General features: G+C 45.0%; 1 protein-coding gene across 1 annotated transcript in view; it reads left to right on the plus strand.

Moving 5' to 3' along the window:
* The first annotated feature begins 4636 nt into the window (after positions 1-4636).
* Positions 4637-18976, plus strand: part of CCDC3 (coiled-coil domain containing 3) — a 66481-nt gene continuing 52141 nt past the window's right edge. Inside the window, exons 1-2 of the mRNA XM_038404683.2 lie at positions 4637-5234; positions 7984-8158. Coding sequence (XP_038260611.1) covers positions 4855-5234; positions 7984-8158 — 555 coding nt within the window. The 5' untranslated portion in view covers positions 4637-4854. The remainder of the gene's footprint in view (positions 5235-7983; positions 8159-18976) is intronic.

Genomic DNA, 18976 nt, shown 5'->3' on the forward strand with positions numbered 1-18976 from the left:
CTTAGACCTGATCATCAGTGATTTAGATTCATAGATACTAAGGTCAGAAGGGACCATTCTGATCATCTAGTCCGACCTCCTGCACAACGCAGGCCACAGAATCTCTCCCACTCACTCCTACGAAAAACCTCACCTATGTCTGAGCTATTGAAGTCCTCAAATCGTGGTTTAAAGACTTCAAGGAGCAGAGAATCCTCCCTCAACTGACCCGTGCCCCATGCTACAGAGGAAGGCGAAAAACCTCCAGGGCCTCTCCAATCTGCCCTGGAGGAAAATTCCTTCCTGACCCCAAATATGGCGATAAGCCTAAACCCTGAGCATATGGGCAAGATTCACCAGCCAGATACTACAGAAAATTCTTTCCTGGGTAACTCAGATCCCATCCATCTAATATCATATCTCAGGGGATTAGGCCTATTTACCCTGAATATTTAAAGATCAATTAATTACCAAAATCACATTATCCCATCATACCATCTCCTCCATAAACTTATTGAGTAGAATCTTAAAGCCAGATAGATCTTTTGCCCCCACTGCTTCCCTTGGAAGGCTATTCCAAAACTTCACTCCTCTAATGGTTAGAAACCTTCGTCTAATTTCAAGTCTAAACTTCCTGGTGGCCAGTTTATACCCATTTGTTCTTGTGTCCACATTGGTGCTGAGCTGAAATAATTCCTCTCCCTCTCCTGTATTTATCCCTCTGATATATTTATAGAGAGCAATCATATCTCCCCTCAACCTTCTTTTAGTTAGGCTAAACAAGCCAAGCTCCTTGAGTCTCCTTTCATAAGACAAGTTTTCCATTCCTCGGATCATCCTAGTAGCCCTTCTCTGTACCTGCTCCAGTTTGAATTCATCCTTTTTAAACATGGGAGACCAGAACTGCACACAGATTTCAGCTGTAGTGGTCACTTAACAGAACAAAAGACTATCTATGGAGCCTAATCAGCTCTGTCTTTAAACAGTGGAGAGGGGCAGGTCAAATAGTACTTGTGACTCAGGCAGACCATCAAGCAAAACACCTGCCCCCACCCTCTCTCTCAATGCCCTCAATCAGCACAGGCTAAGTACAGTTCTACTGCCCTTTACTCATACAATAAGAATAACAACATTTCTTTACCTCTCCCCTCCCCCCCCGCCCCCCCCCCCGCATTCAAGTGATTTGTAACCCAACCCCAGCCAAAATCTATCACTTGGGCAACACAGCTCTGTTTGCTGGATACCTAGGTAGATTAGGTGTGAATGTAAATACAATCTGGTCCTGAAGCCTTTCCCCACCAGCTCCCAGCTCATCACTAGCTGTCAGGGAGAGCTCATTTAGACTTTGCTTACAAATCATAATTTGAAATTATTAGGTTGGCCAACATCACCGAAATGAATGCACTGACATGGTCATAAAAACAACAGCTGTATAAGGAAGCTAGTCTACTACTTTTCAAATCTATTATACTTTTTCAGATACACGTATTTTATCACACTGTATATGCTTTTAAAGTGTGTATTAATGTTTCAATTTCAATTCACATTTCCAAACAATCACTAAATTGGCAAAACTGCATGAACTAGTTCACAGAACTGGTGTGTGTGGGGGGGAGGGGGGTGTTGGGCAAATTCGGGGGGGTAAACACCCCCATGGAGGAGTGTAGGGAATCTCCGAACCTAAGTAAATGTGAGAAAAGCAGGGCAACATTTAAAAGAGGGAGTATTTTAAAATGTTTCCTTGGCAAATGTTATTCAAGATTTCTCCTTTAAAAACTACATGGACTATTCAAAGATCCCTGGAAGAGTTACTGTGCCAAAAGTGAGCCTAAATCCAATAAACGAAGTCTGACAGAGGGTTGAGTACTGTTTTAAATGCAAATTTCAATACAAACTTACCTAAGGGGTTATCTCCGATGCCTTCATAATTGTTATATACAGAATTGCACAGCATACAGTAGGGTCCAATTCAGCTCCTTTTGAACTCAATGTCATTGAATCTTCGACTTCCGTGGGAGTTGGATCAGAAACATTAGTTCTTATTTGCACCCAAAATCTGTAGAACAAATCTGTGAACTATCCCCCTAATAATCACAACTCTGGCCCAGTTGCAAAACAAAAGAACTTTGCCCTGGAAGATTACATTTTCAAAATCACATGCAATTTGTTAATTCCTTGACCTTGTTGTGGAATTTTTCTTATTATTATTTCTTATTATTGTGGCTTCCCCATCAAGCTTTCTGACAGTTCTTGAACAATATGTTGTTCTCCAAGAAACATATTCTGAAGAATGTTGAAAAGATTGAGTCTGTCTGTCAAATTTGCTCTAGATGGGGGGGGGGGAAGATAAATTTTAAAAAATCTGTTTCTAGGCAGATCTTTGCTATTTTTCCATAAAAGTTATGAAGAAGAACTAAGGTATAGGAGAACTGTCTACTAATGAAAGTGATATTGTATTTATTTAACATTCTGGACCACATTCCGCTGTCAGCTTCCTCAGTGTAAATCTGGAGTAACTCCACTGATCTTAGTGAAGTTACTCCAGATTTACACCAGCGTCACTGAGAGCAGAAGCTGAGCCAGTGTTATTTAACTAACTTTGCATGATATATAGCTGCTATCAAGACTTTTGTAGGTGCCTTGGGCCTATTCCTGTAGGGTTACCATACGTCGTATTTTCCTCAACATGTCTCGGCTTTTGGTTCTTAAATCACCATCTGGGAGGAATTTTTAAATATCTAAAAATGTCCAGGATTTGCCATTATTATTTTTCCCCAAAGAAGAATTGATCATTCAAGAAAGAAAGTGAATGTTGATCATTTGAGAAAGAAAGTGAATGCTGATCATTTGAGAGAGTGCCCGCTTTTTCCCCCAGCTCCCAGCGCTTGCGCTGCAAAACAGCTGTTTCGCACGGCGGGGAGGAGGGGGAACATAGCGCACTCAGGGGAGGAGGCGGGGGCCAGGGTGGGGATTTGGGGAAGGAGTCCAGTGGGGCAAGGAGGGGTTGAAATGGGGGCAGGGAAGGGGTGGAGTTGGGGAGGGGGTTGTGTAAGCAAACCCCCCACCAGCACCTCCGTGAAGTGTTCTCATTTTTGAATGTTCAAATATGGGAACCCTAATTCCTGTTCCTATAACTTTAGGTGATCAGGTTTGGGCCCTTTGAGATCCTCAGATTAAGGGCAGTAATAGTAAATGTAATTATTATTATAGCAGAGTTGGGTGGTCTTCAGTGCCATTGGTCTCAGGAAATACTTGTAAGAGGTGTGAGATCCAAATGCTCCCTGGTAGATGTATTCTGTTGCTGAAGTGGTAGTCAGAGCCTTGGAGACATTCTCCAGGGCCTAGTAGTCCTGCTAACCAGAAGAGACCAAATGTACCGCTAGACACCTCCAGGTTGTGATGTGATGGGATGAGATGTTAGGACAAGGTTGATGTGCTCGGACCTGCCTTTCTATTTTTATCTTTCTTCTTGTGTGTGATTAAAAATGCCTAGAGCTAGGGATAGGAGATTTAAATATGTATGACTGAAACAAATTAATATAGGTAAGCAAAGTGGGAAAGCAGGAGGTGGAGGAGAGAAATAGCCCTGGGTAGCCTGTGACTGATCAGAAAAGATGGGCTGGCAGGCAGGGGTTCTCCCCTGCCCAGAGGTAGGTCTTCTTCCTCCTCATCTCCTGTGCATTGAATGAGAGAGGAAGGTTAAGGGGAATTCTTCCACTCCTCCCCTTCCCACTGGGTAAGGGAAAGGAGGATACAGGGAAGCTGTAGTCCACACATTCTCCTTTGCTTTCTTCCTCAATCGCCCCCCACTTCACCATCTCAATCCCACTTCCTTTTACTGCTTACTCCATTCCTCTTCTCCCACTCTAACTCTGTGACTGAGGCTCTACTGCCCCTTATCATCCACTCCTCACCCCATCCTGCCTGCCTGCGTTCTTATGTAGAGTTCCCCCAGCCCCACTGACTCCGAGTGCCTGACAAACACAGTCATTCTAGGCTATTATTTGCACCGCAGCAGCACCCACAGATCCCACTCCAGACCAGGGCCCCACCGTGCCAGGCACGGTACAAACCCACCGTTCCTGCCCATAGCATTTACATTGTCTCCCGCTCCTGCAGCTGGCCCAGCAGGGCGCCCTGTTGGCCTTGCCCAGGGGGCCAGCATGGGCGCAGGGGTCTGCCCACCCAGAACCAGCTGCAGGAGTGGGGACCAAGGCACCTTCCTGCATTTTATCTTCACCCGGGCGGACAGGGACGTAGCTTCCCCATTTGACAGATGGGGGAGCTGGGGCGCAGATCCCCAAAGGCAGGTGTTTGCCTTCAGTGGGAGTAAAGCACCTAAAGACCTTGGAGGAACTTGGCCAGGGAGATTAGGTGACATGCTCAAGGGCACAGAAAGAGGCAGAGGCAGAGATGGTTTTGCAACCCAGACCTGCGACCCAGCCACAAGGCATCTCCCTTACTCCCGCTTCTCCCTCCCCCCCCCCCCATTTCCCCTTCTCCCCTCACAGCACAGGCAGGCGGCGGCCGGGGGCTCCGTCCCCGCCCCGCTGGCAGCGCGCGGACGCGCAGGGGCAGCAGACGCCTCGCTCCAATTTTGAAACGTCCCCTGTGCGCCTGCGCTCCCGCCTGTCGCCCGGGCGAGGCTGGTTGTGGGCAAGGCGCCGCGGCCGGGCTGTCACTGCCCCTCCCTCGCTCCAATTGGACGCCGCCGGCTTGATTGGTGGGGCTCAGCCCCCAGCCCCCAGCCCCGGCCTTACCAATAAGCGGGGGCAGTGCGCCGGGATCCTGTTTCCCGCGGTGCAGCCGCCTAGTAGCTGCAGTTGCTGCCTTGGGAAGCCAAAGTGTCCGGCGTGTGTTGTGCGTTCATCCATCATGCTGCACATGCAGCTGCTGCTGCTGGCCCTGCTGAACCTTGGAAGGCAGCTCAGCCCATGCTGGGGCTGTCAGCTGCCCTCCGACTGGAGACCCTTGAGTGAAAGCTGCAGGGCTGAGCTGGCAGAGATCATAGTGTACGCCAAGGTGCTGGCTCTCCACCAGGAGATGTACAGCATGTATAATTACCTGCCCTGGCAATATGAAGCCAGCGAGGGGGGGCTCTTTTACTCGGCTGAGATAGAGATGCTGTGTGACCAGGCGTGGGGAAGCATGCTGGAAGTCCCTGCAGGCTCTAGGCTTAACCTCACTGGACTGGGCTACTTCTCCTGTCACTCCCACACAGTCCTGCAGGATTACGCGTACTTCTTCTTTCTCAGGTGAGTAAAAACGTGTGGACCATGCCCGGCGTGAGAACGAGCGAGAGCATTTTTTTTTTTTTGTTCATAAATGCGCTGCACTTATAGAGCACTTTGACCCCAGCATCTCCAAGCACTTTGTGTGCAGCTGAATCTCTAGAGCGTCTCAGAGCCACACAAAAGTTAGCCCGTATGTTTTCTGTAATTAAAACACATAGGGAGCTGCCAGAAATGACTTAATATTGTCTAGTGAGTGAATGAAAGCAAATGTTCTCTGGTGTGTAACTATATCATGGATGAGCCTTATACATTTCTGTTAGAGATAATAGTACCGAGCTGCAGCACATGTGGGAGAGCACCTCTCGTCTCTTTGGATAGTGGAGTTTCAGACTTATTGTTGCTCAGGTAGGTACAAATTCACCTAGCAGAGAAGATGTGAGTGTTACACATTTCAGAGGAGAATACTTTCTATTGTGATTTTTCTTGGAAGGAGTGGTGCTTCATTAGTGCTTTCCTCAACTACGGAAAGTAGAAACAAACATGTTCACTTTATTTGAAATCTAGGGTGTGTGACAGATATAGCTATAAATGATTTTATGACCTCAACAAAAATTGAACAATGCATTTTACTATAGCTTGTTTATAGTTGGTGTGGTTTGGATCTTACATTTTCAGTGTTCGATATTTACGGTGTTCTGTAAATTTTAATCATCTGTCTCAGTGTCTTTGATCGCAAAAAGAAAAGGAGTACTTGTGGCACCTTAGAGACTAACAAATTTATTAGAGCATAAGCTTTCGTGAGCTACAGCTCACTTCATGTCTTTGATGTGAAGTACTGTATAACTAGCCAGCTGAAGTGTGAAGACAGTAAATGCACCATGATATATACAGACAGTTTTTGGAAAGTTGTGCATCCGATGAAGTGAGCTGTAGCTCACGAAAGCTTATGCTCAAACAAATTTGTTAGTCTCTAAGGTGCCACAAGTACTCCTGTTCTTTTTGTAGAATGTTTTTGACAGACAAGTTGGTATGTTCATGGAGGATAGGTCCATCAATGGCTATTAGCCAGGATGGTCAGGAACACAACCCCATGCTCTGGGTGTCCCTAAACCTCTGACTGCCAGAAGCTAGGACTGGATGGGAAGACAGCTTACTCAATAAATTGCCCTGTTCTGTTCATTCCCTCTGAAGCATCTGGCACTGGCGATTGTTAGAAAACAGGATACTGGGCTAAGAGGATCATTAGTCTGACCCAGTATGGCCATTATTATGTTCGGGTTTAGAACTGAGCATGTTACTGTTTTTTCCAACTTGAGATAGAGGGTATAAAGTTTTTTCAAACATTCTAGCTAATAACTGAGAGGCAAATGAAGTTATCTTTTGAAAACTGAACTCAGTAAAAGTGATTTCCCCTCCCCCCATATCTGTTTTAGAAGCCTGCAGCAGATAAAATACTAAATGATGAAGCACCACTTTCTAAAGCAAAATAAACATCCCAGCAGATGGCATTTGTTCCCATCTTGTTGCTAATTTTTGCTCAGTGATTTGTGGTATTAACCTCTTACAGTGATCTTGCTTATTTACAAACCATGGTAATATCTTTCATGACCAAAAAGGTACAGCATTTCAAACAATAATTTGGTATTCCTGTGTACCAGATTTATTTTGAGCTGTTATTTAGCTGTGTACAGCTCAGCCTCTCTTTGTTTCTACAAGACCAAAGTAGGTACACTAGATTCTGGTCAGTTTTACAGACTGAATAGGTGCCAGTGTCTTTTCTCTCTAAAGTTTGGCACATGGGTTTAGCTCTGATCCCCAAGCATTTACTCAGAAGATTTCTCTTTGCTGTTCTGGGTACCAGCCAAATCCTCATTTTAAGCTCATCAAAATAATAAGAAACTACATTGTGGGAAAAAAGCCATCACAGTGAACCTTTAAATACAAAAATATTTGTGAAATTCACTCAGTACTTGTTTAGAAACACTCAGTGTATCTCAGACCAGGGGAGTGGTGGCAGAGAAGCATAACAAAACGTGTTTTGATGGTGTCTGCTAATATCTCTAAAAGCTAATTTTGTATTGGTTATTAATGGATTTATTTTAAATTGTGCCCATCTAGATCTGTGGGTACCTGAAAAGAAATGGCAAACTAAAGCATAGAAAAATCAAACAATACCCAAAATATAGGACTATCCCAAATTATGCCTCCAGTCGTGCAATGGGCCCTGGGTGGGAGGACCCCTGTGCCCATGAGGAGCTCAATTGACATCTGTGTGGTTGCAGGGGCCTGCCTGTGTGGAACTCATTGCAGGTTTAGAGCCTATTGGGCAGAACCGCTGCTAGTGTACAATGCTGTCATGATAGCGGGTGTCATGGACCAATGGATGTTTACACTCTCTATGAATATATGCCTAGGAGTCTCCTGCCACCCAGTGTAGCCCATTCAGGCAACAGTCCTGGTATAGGCGAGAAACACAGCATAGATGGGGGGAAAATACCCCATGATTTGACATGACGTAAGTACTGTCTGGTTTTTAAAAAGAAAAGGAGTACTTGTGGCACCTTAGCGACTAACAAATTTATTAGAGCATAAGCTTTCGTGAGCTACAGCTCACTTCATCGGATGCATCCGATGAAGTGAGCTGTAGCTCACGAAAGCTTATGCTCTAATAAATTTGTTAGTCGCTAAGGTGCCACAAGTACTCCTTTTCTTTTTGCGAATACAGACTAACACGGCTGCTACTCTGAAACCTGTCTGATTTTTGTTTCAGAATGGATGAGAATTATAATCTCCTTCCTCACGGAGTAAATTTCCAGGATGCAATATTTCCAGATACACAGGAGAACAGAAGGATGTTTTCCAGTCTCTTCCAGTTTTCCAACTGCTCTCAGGCGCAACATGTCATAACTTTCTCCAGTGACTGGGAGATTCAAGAGGACAACAGGGTAAGCTGCAGTGGATAGGTGTATCCCCACGTCACTTGCAAATACAAGTGTATGGAATATACAGCCGTTGCAATTGATGGTACCTTTCTTTTAGATGGTCGTGTAATGTTTTAACGTTACATGGTATTGCCACAAGCGGACTCCCTGCTCTGGCCTTATCTGAAATGCTCAGGGGCATGAACTTGAATGTTCCAAGTGAGATATTGTTTCAGCCAATGTTTTCTGTATTATGAAGCTTCTATCCTCACTCTTGCTGGCACCAAATCTATGTCCTTGATTGGGCCACCCTGCAGTCTGAAAGAACACATTTTTAGTAAGCAAAATCTCAGATGCAGATAGGGTGACCAGATGTCCCGATTTTAGAGGGACAGTCCTGATATTTGGGGCTTTTTCTTATATAGGCTCCTATTAACCCCCACCCTCTGTCCCAATTTTTCACACTTGTTATCTGGTCATCCTAGATGCAGATACCACTGATGGGTGTGTCTACAATGGCTTTTGGCCTTTGCGGGAGGGGGCAGGCATGTGTGTCACTTTCAGGTTTAAAATAAACGGGAAATACTTTGTTAGCAGTTTTGGTGGGGATGATTCATGCTTATTTACAGGATTAACACTTTTGGATTATGTTCTTTCTGCCAGTGCTGATAGTTTTATGAAGTTGGTGGTTTCTCCAAGGAGCTATGAGAATTGTAAGTGTCTCTCTAGCTTAGTAATGACTGGACATTTGTCATTGGTTGTAACTTCTGTCATGTTGATTCATGCAAGGTTGACAAAGCTGCACTGTTTACACATAGGAGAAGGAGCTCTATTGCCTTGTTTGGGAGAATGATGGTAGAAGCTCAATAGCCAATTGAAGGCCTCTTATTTACAAGTTTTAGCTCCCAGTTTTCCAGCTGGCCAGTGGTGCAAAATAATCAGAACACTGCTCAGGTAACTATCAGGTGGAATTTTTACAGAACTAGTGGGGGTTTAACTGTTTAACCCTAATTTTCAATCATGTATTTGGGATGGGCTATAGAAATCAGGTGGTTTTTTTTTTTGTTTTGTTTTTTTTTTTTTTTTAAGACGGGGGATGACTTATCCTACAAACAGACCCCATAATTACAGAAAAATAAGGACAGGAGATAGGACAGGCTTGTAGTCAAGGCACAGGGCTGGAAATCAGGGTAGTCTAGACTCAAACCTGCCTCAGTTTCTCCATCTGTAAATTGTAGGGAATATTTACAGGTTATAAAACACTTTGAGACTTACCATGCAAGGGTGTAAATCCACCCACATTGGGAAAGCCTTGCTGGTCCTTTGCTGCAGATCAGGGATCTGGATTTGAGCAGACAGGGGATAGCTTCTGTGTTCAGACTCCAGTCTGAACCTCCTCAGAGACTAAGATGTTTGCAGGCATGGTATTGATTTGGGCCCAACTCTACAATTAATTAATAGGGAGAGAGGTTTAACTGAATTTTCAACCCGGCAAAGGTTGCTTGGGGTGAAAGTTTGGCAGCAAGGAAGGAGGTGAAGGGCAGTTTATTCAACTTGTTTCACCCATCCCTGTTAATATAGGGAGATAGTGCAGGAGATTGGGAGCTGCATTCTCCAGTCCTCAAAGGCCACTTGGCATGCAGGGGAATGCTGCGGGCATAAATCTTGCTGAGGTGGCTCCTACGCCAGCACTGCTCCAGGTAATGAGAAAGCAGTGTTTCAAAGTGGGTGGGGGCATATCCAGGACAGTGAAGGGAACAGTGACAGAGAAGAGCTCAGCTACACCATGTCCTCCAGTGGCCCCTGTACAGCCCTTACCACAGCCAGAGCCTGAATCAAGGAGCAGCAACAGCCCCCTAGCTGCCGCTGGGTCGGATATAGTGGAGAATGAGGGCCTGAATCGCTTTGGTCAGAAAAACCTCTTGTCAGCACGGCCTGTATTAAAAACTATTGTTTTGATATGACCCTCCCATGCCATACCGTTTTCCATGTGCCTGAGAAGAATAGCTCCAACTCAGTATGACTTCCCTGGCATAGCACCTGGCTATGCCAGCAGTGAATCTGGCCCATTCACTTTCATGGAAGTCAGAAGGCAAAATCCCCAAAGGCCACTTGGGGAAACTTAGAAACAAATGTAGCAAAAGTATGTTTCAGCTGTTGTGCTCTCTGACCCTTTGCAGCTGTGAGCAGCTTCCAGAGTGGAATTATTTTAGCTGCTTGCTTTACAGGTTTGGACTGAGATTTTTATCCACACTTAGTAGATAAATTCTGTCCAGTTAACAGGCACCTTGTCTCCCATCCACCTCTCTTTACAATAAAAAGTAAAAGCTTCCTTTGCACAATTTTTAAAAACCATCCAGGCTGGCCTCTCTCATTCATCTGGGGTCCCCTAATGTCTCTGTTCTCCAAGCTGAGTGCTGGTTTCCCTTTGAACTGTCCCTTCAGGCAGGCATTCCCCACCCTTGGGAAGGGCTGCAGTGACGTGGAGGTGTTGGGTTCATCCTCACTCCTTCATGAAAAAGGAGTAATAGCAGTGTCTCCTTCCAAAGGCAGTGCCTGATCTCCTCTGTTGACTGCATGTTTAGTCCTTGTGTACACTACCGCTTAAGTCAATGCAAGTGTGAAAAAACCCATCCCTGAGCGAACTAACTTGCATCGACTTAATGCGGTGTCCACACCGCACGCTATGTCGGCAGTAGACACTCTCCCGCTGATACAACTTCTGCCTCTCGTTGAGGTGGATTAATTACATTGATGGGAAAGCGTGCTCCCATTGACGTAGCGTGTCTTCACCAGACACGCTTAATTGACGCTGCTGTAGCGCGGTAGTGAGGAAAAGCCCTTAGTGTCATCTTCACTTCTTCCCCATATCAGACAAATGCCATGCCTGTGATTTCCCTGTTGTTCTCTCCCACTTCCCTCAGTTGTACTCATCCTACCCAAATCCAGACTATTTCAATTTCCAAATCCAGACAGCTGAGCAACCTCTTGCTCTCTTTTAAACTGAAAGGTGCTATATATGCTGAGATACCATTGCAGTGAATGAGTGAGTTTTCAGGAAAAATGGATATTGCTCCTTTAAGCTTTTAAAAGTAAAAAACTATTAAAGGTGCTTCCGGAGGGGGAAGGAGGCAACACAACAGGGGACTGTCTCTGACACTGTCAGGCTTTAGGATTCCTATGTGGAGGTACAGAGTTATTTTCTGGACTCACCCTGTTAGTCAGACCAGAGAGGTCTCATTCGCTGATTTGCATTAGTGTAAATGGCTACACAAGGTGCAGGGCAGTGGAAATCAGGCACCAAGGGTTTCTCTGAGGTAACCGAGAGCCTGTCACGGAGAAGTTATGGGAACAACCAGCCTTGAGAGAGGCTTGGGCTAAGGTCTATGTTGAAGTGTTAGTCACAAACCTGCACACAGGCAACCTGGGATTCTGGTTGCTCAGCCTTGGATTCTCAGCAGCAAGGTTCTTTGGCAACACCCCAGTGGCTGAGCAGCCCTTTTTAGTACACCAGTGCTCATTCTAGTAAGGGAAAGGGTTAGAAAACATGACCTAAACATTGCCTGCCCAACTTTAATTTGCCAGTTCACCACGACTGGGGGATCATCCACACACCAGGCATTCTAAAAGAAAAACAAGATCTCACTGTGGTGACATGGAACATGCAGACTCTAGTGATAGCGATAACACATCAAGACCTGAAAGACATACAGCATTAATTGCAACGGAAGCTACTAAATATAGCATTGACATAGCTGCCCTTAGTGAAACCAAACTTGCAGTCGAAGGGTCATAAAGGACCCTCCAGAGGTGGCTACATCTTCTTTTGGAAAGGGAAACCAGCAGAGGAAGACAGAATTTATGGCATTGTTGCTGTTAGAAACAGCCTCCTGAAATCACTGAAAGACCTACCTATGGGCAAAACTGAATGCCTAGTGACTCTACAAGTTCCCACTGGAAATTCATGCTTTGCAGCTCTTCTTAATGCTTTTGCTCCAACCATGAACAGTACAGAAGAAATAAAAGAACAGTTCTATTCTGGTTCAATTATGTCATTCTATTCCTAGGGGAGACAGACTTATACTACCGGGAGACTTTAATGCCAGAGTCAGAAAAAACAGAGAGGCTTGAAGTGGTGTAATAAAGAACAGTGGAGTTGGAAAAATGAACCGCACTGGTCTTCTGCTACTCAGAAAGTTTGCTGAGCATGAGCTCATGCTTGCTACAAGCTTTAGGAAAGCAGACAAATACAAAACTTAATGGATGCATCCAAGATCAAAGCACTGGTATCTGACTATGTCATTATACGGCAAAGAGATATCAGGGACATCACAATCACTAGAGCCAAGCAAGAAGCAAACAATTGGGCTGATCACAGGAGGATTGGAGCCATTTTCAGTTTCCATACTGTTGCCCCTCAGTGAAATAAAGAATGCTGAACAGATTTAAACTGAAACTGAACAAAGCAAAGTTGAGACATTCATTTAATCAAGACAAACTGAGGGAAAACAAAGGAAAAATTTGATAGGATTATATTATATCCCAAGAACACGCCCGAAAAGTGGAATATATTCACATCAGCCATCCTTCAAGACTTGGAAGACAGCACCAGAATAGGTTTGATGAAAATGATTAAATAAAAAAAGATCCTTTAGGAAAAGAACAATGTGTTTGTGTTGACAAAACAGCAAAGAATCAGTATCAAAGAAGGATAAAGTCAAATACGGCTTCATGTTCTTCAGGATAACTGGTGGGAAAAGAAAGTAGAAATACAACCTTCCACATATACAAACAATGTAAAGTTGTTTTATGACTCACTGAAGGCCATTTAGGGGCCATCGAAATGGACCAGCTCCATAAAGGTGTTCAGATGAATCTACCTTAATGAAGAAAAAGAGAGGCATCTCTGAAAGATAGGGGCAGCACTTTGCTGAGCTACTCAACCATCCCTCTACTGTCAACCAACAAGTGCTAGAGGAACTAACCCAGCACCCCATACAAGAAGAAATTTCCCAGTTGCCTACTGTTGAGGAAGTGCAAAAAGCTATCAAACAAATGAAGTCAGGTAAATCACCAGGCAAAAACAGCATGCCTGCTGAAATCTTTAAACTTGCGGGCCCCAAAACTATCATCTATACAAAATTATTAAGGATATCTGAGAAACTGAGAAAATTCCTCAGGATTTTAAAAATGCAATCATAGTTCCACAATACAAAAATAAAGGCAACAAATCTGACTGTGGCAAAACCTGGGCATCTCCCTGCTATCCGTAGGTGGCAAAATCCTCGGTCGTACCTTGCTCAATTGGCTTGTAGTGTAAATGACTACACTAGGTGCAGGGCAGTGGAAATCGGGCTTGCTCAATTGGCTTGTCAAAATAGTATCAGAAAAGCTTCTATGAGAGACCCTATGTGGGTTTAAATCATGTCAGCGCATCATAGACATGATTTTCATTGCGAGAGAGAGAGAGACTCAGGAACAATGCATAGAACAAATCACAGAACTCTATGCTCTCTTCATGGATTTAAAAAAGAATTTGCAATGGTGAGCAGAAATGGCCTGTGAAAAATTCTTGAAAAGTGTGGCTGCCCCACCAAATTCATTCTCATACCTCAGTTCCACAAAGACATGACTGGGCAAATACCCTCTGTAAACCATTCCCCATATCCAAGAGGGTGAAACAAGGCTATGTGCTGGCACCAGTCCTCTTTGGTCTCTTCTTTGCAGCTGTTCTAAATTACACGACTGACAAAAGGCACCTACATAAGGTACAGAACCTTCAAAAGGGCATCTACGTAAGGTTCAGAACTGATAGAAAACTCTTCAGTCTCCAAAGGCTTGCTGCAAAAACAAAATTCCTTGAGGAACTCGTATTTGAAGCTCTTTTTGTGGATTATGGTTCCCTACTTAGTCATAGTGAAAAGTGACTGTTTACGCTTGACAGGTTCTAAGAGGCCACTAAGCAGTTTGGACTCGCCGTCAGCTTGGAAAAAACTGAAGTCCTCTTCCAACCAGCCTCAGCAACCACTACCACTGAACCAAATATCATTGGTGGTAAAGATCATTTAATCAATCACTTTACATACCTTGGCAGTACTACTTCAAGTGATGGTTCCCTGGGTCAAGAAATATCAAACAGAACACAAAAGGCAAGCCAGGCTTTTGGAAGACTTAACCATAGGATACTCAACCAGCATACCATCAAATTGTCAACAAAACATGATATCCATTGCAGCAGTGATAGCATCCTTTTCTACATGGGTGTGAAATACAGACAGTTTACCACAGACACATCAAGCAACTTGAAAAATGTCACATGTGCTCTCTCCACTCTGTTCTGATGGGCCACTGGCAAGACCAAGCGTCAAACATTAACATCCTTGAAAAAGCCAAAACAACCAGCATGGAGCCAATGAGTATCAAAACTCAGCTTATATGGAGAGGTCATGTTATCAGAATGGACAATGGTACACTCCTGAAAATAGCCATCTGTGGTGAGCTGAAACTCGGAAAGCCCTAGAGGGTCAGTCAACGTAAACGTTTCAAAGACGCCCGTAAGCAGAATCTCAGCTCATGATGCATAAATATTGATACCTTCGAAGACATAGCCAAGGACAGTCCTGAATGGGGAGAGACCCTCAATTAACAAATACTTTGAGAAAGACAGAAATGAAAAAACAGTTGAGAAGGCGAACCGTCACACCAAGTCTTCAGTGGGAGCCTGTCCATTTCTATGTGTAGGCTTGGCAGAAGTCAATTTTCATTTATTTTATTTATTTATTTGCAATTTCAATGATTAATATAGATTTCTATTTTTAATTTTATTTTTACAGTTGTGGGACATTAAGGAGGGGGTAGAGATGGAGTTGGGGTTGGGAAGCGCTGGCAATGGGGCTGCATTCCTAGTCCCCCAAGGTGTGGGAGAGGCTGCATTCCTGGTCTCCCAAGGTGTGGGGACGCTGCATTCCTGGTCCCATGGAACAGAGACCCCAGCCCAGGATTGTAAGGAGGAAGACAAGCCTGTGGCTGCCTGGGAGGCCACCCTGCTGCCAAACAGCTCCTGCCCGGGGATGGCCCCTCAACTCCTGGCTGGTGAGGGCACAAGCGGGGCTATGACAGCAGAGCTGCAGAATGCTCTCTGCACGCCACAGGGCCGCTGGCACCCAATCCCTGCAGGCGCAAGGAGTGACATTGGGCAAGCTGCTCTTGCACCGACTGTTACCGATGGATATTTTTTTTTCCATTGATTTCAGCGTGTCAGCTGAAATCAACGTTTGCTGACAGATACCTATTTAATCCTGCCAAGCCTACCTTTGTGACCTCTGTTCGCGATCTTGCTCCCTGCAGATCGGATTGCTTAGCCACAAGAGAATGCACGAGATGCTGTGACGTCATTGTCAGATAGGATGGACAGCCATAAAGTCCTGCCTCAGGGCATTGCTTCTCAAATCTCTGAGACAGCAGAATACCTGGAAATGTCAGGTAGGGGGTGAGTTTGGACAAGAACAGCGTGTGCGCGAGGGGAAAAGGGTGAGTGAGGAAGCCTCTTGTTTACAGTCTCAGGTTCATTCCTTGTAGGGGGCCTTCGGAAATCCTAAATTTGCCTCTGGCCCTCCATCTTACTTTTGATAGATCTCTGGAGTGGACTTTTAAAGTTGTGAATACACATTCAGTTGCATGGCATATTTATGTGGGTATTTACCTGATTTGCCATGTATATCTGGTGCTTGCAAGTATAAGGCAGGTGCACCCAGTTGCAGGACTGCAAACGTGTATGCACATCTTTGGAAAATCTGGTTCTTTTTGACTGTCACTTAATGTAAGATCACTCCTAATGACTCAAGGGATCCCTTCTCCTGAATGTATTTGAGTTGGGAACTTGGCTGAGGATCTAAGCTTGCATTGTGGATTTTTGCTATAGATCACACATACTCTTCTATGTCCACTCTGTAGACTTGAAGGAAGTTGTACTCTGCATCTGTGCACAGAAAACGTTCATAGCCATGTATTCAGTACATCCTTATTAAACTTTTAGGAATAAATTGTTGTCCTTTTCTCAGCTGTGCAGAATTTAAACCTAAAATGTATTTCTTTAACTGGACCTCACCCAGCTGCATAGTGTAAGTTACTTTGCAAAACTGACCACGTGAACTTTGGAATTATTCTACCATTGTCTCATCAGGCAAACAGATTAGTATTATGGAAGTCAGTGCCAGGCTTGTGTTGTAGGCCACAATTGGAACTCAGGTGACAGTTTCACATATGTGATTGTGGGGGGACACAGGAGGTAAAAGGCATGTGGGAGGGGATCTCTGAAAAGAGGCGTGGTAAACTGAAGGATAGCCTACCATTTGCACTATGTGAAAGTGTTTTTCTTAGCCCTGGTCTACACTGCGGGGGGGGAATCAATCTAAGTTACGCAACTTCAGCTACGTGAATAATATAGCTGAAGTCGACGTACTTAGATCGATTTACCATGGTGTCTTCACTGCAGTGAGTTGACTACTGCCGCTCCCCCGTTGACTCCGTCTGCACCTCTCATGGAGCTGGAATACAGGAGTCGACAGGAGAACTTTCGGGGTCGATTTATTGCGTCTAGATGCGATAAATCGATCCCCACTGGATTGATCGCTGCCCACCAATCCAGCGTATAGTGTAGACATACCCTTAGAAACCACTTGGGCATGTAGTAGAGAGAACCCACTGTAAAGAGCCCAAACTTGGGTATGTCTGGTTGGGGATGAAGCAGAGACCTTCCGCCATGTGGGCCTACCGCTGTTGTTGTAATCTGCGGTGACTGAAGGATACGTATTATCTATGGTTTTCAAACAGCCCTTATATTCTCAGAACTTCACTCAAGTGGCCATACTCAGCACGAGGAGGAGCTGCAGTAGGTTGGGATGTCTTTTCTGTAGCAAGTTGCATTTGGTTTCTGTTGAGAGTAATTGGGCTTTGCCTTGACTCCTCCCAAAGACCACTCCCCTTCATGATGTTTGTCGATCTCCTGCAAAGTACCAACTTGCTGCTGTATTTCTGGTCTGCTGTCATACCAATTTCCTCAATGTCGCTCATCAAGCACCAAACTCCAGGAAGGGCTTGTGGTCCGCGCTTCGGCTTCCAAGGCTGGATTTGTAAGAAGTTGCTGTTTTTTTTTTCTCCACTCTGCCAGGGGATGATATAGCCCTGCTGTAATTCCAGAACTGATATAGGTGGAGATAATAATATATGTGGAAGTGCTGCTCTTTTTCCTTTTAGTTACAATTTTAAGAAGTGATTGTTAGAATCAGTCCCTTTGCCCTCCCCCCCAAGTCTGGAATATGTGCCTAGGAAAAAGTCTTGCAGTCAGAACAGTTTCTTTTTATTTTAATGGGATATGAACATGCAAAAAATTAAAAAGTAATAAAACTCTCAATAACATTCTGAAAAGCTGCACACTTTTACTGTGCTCTCCTGTGGGCCCCCTCCGGGGAGAACCACAGATGTATCAAACAGTTTGGTGAAATTTGACAACCCAATAAATAGACATACCAAACTGCTCCTGTATTGGCTCCAGAACAATCCCTAGCTCACTTCTGGCTCTAGAAACTGCCTCAAAGGTCTCTTTTCGTTTAACAAAACCCCACAAATAGTTCCCAGAACCTTGTGTGTCTCCCAGTCGTGCTCATTCTCAGAGATCTAGGCAGCCAAGGGCCATGCTGTCAGTAGCAGTCACTTTACGGCTACCTTGTGCCACTTGGTAGACCCAATCCTGTGAACCCTCACTCAGACAAGTAGACCCAGTGACTTCAGTGAGACTCCTCACATGAGTCAGGGTCTGCAGGATTTGACCCTTACTCCCAGGGCTGTCCTTAGGATTTATGGGTCCCTATGCAGTATTATTAAACTAGTGCCCCTATACCCGACTTGGGGCACAGCCACCACTCCCATCCACCAACCCTCAGAAAAACTCCCCCTCATCCCCCCCCCCATTGCTGACACACACTGACCTTTGTACGCAGCAGACACTGCGGCAGCCTGGGACGGGAAAGGGGAGGGACGAGGCAGCAAAGGATACCGAGCCACCTGGCCCGCCTCACGGCAGTGGAGAGTCACAATTCCCTGCAGAGACCCCCGTACCCTCTCCCTCACGCAGAATGCACCGTGCCGGCTCATTCGGCTCTGGGAATATGGCCCCTGCCTAAGGAGATTGCAGTGCGCACTGGGTGTGTGGGAGCTGACCCGCTCTTACCTGCTGTCCTGGTGGTGCCGCAAATTTTCAGGTGCCCTATGCAGCCACATATGCTGCGTGTGCCTAAGGATGGCCCTGCTACTCTGTTCTCTAGGCTGTAGTCAGTCTCCTCTTCATAACAGAGAGTGTGACTACTCGGAATTTCTGTAAGTTTCCCATCTCTGTAGAGGAGGAACTCCTGGTGTGATCATAGTAACCAGAAGGCATTAAGTGGCTGTAGAAACTTTCTACCTGTACAAATGCCAGTGTCACACCACTGAAGCTCAGATGTCTAAGGGTATGTCTACCCTGTAGTCAGAGGTGTGACTTCAGCCCATGTAGACATTCCTGGGCTAGCCTTGATCTACCTAGCTTGAATAACCATAGCAATGAAGCTGTAGCAGCAAGGGCCATACAACCCTGCCTGGGACCCTGGGTATGTACTCGAGTGGCTAGCCCAGGGGTCGGCAACCTTTCAGAAGTGGTGTGCTGAGTCTTCATTTATTCACTCTTATTTAAGGTTTCGTGTGCAAGTAATACATTTTAACGTTTTTAGAAGGTCTTTCTGTAAGTCTATAATATATAACTAAACTATTGTTGTATGTAAAGTAAATAAGCTTTTAAAAATGTTTAAG

This window comes from Dermochelys coriacea, chromosome 1, assembly GCF_009764565.3.
Source record: "Dermochelys coriacea isolate rDerCor1 chromosome 1, rDerCor1.pri.v4, whole genome shotgun sequence".
Lineage (NCBI taxonomy): Eukaryota > Metazoa > Chordata > Testudines > Dermochelyidae > Dermochelys > Dermochelys coriacea.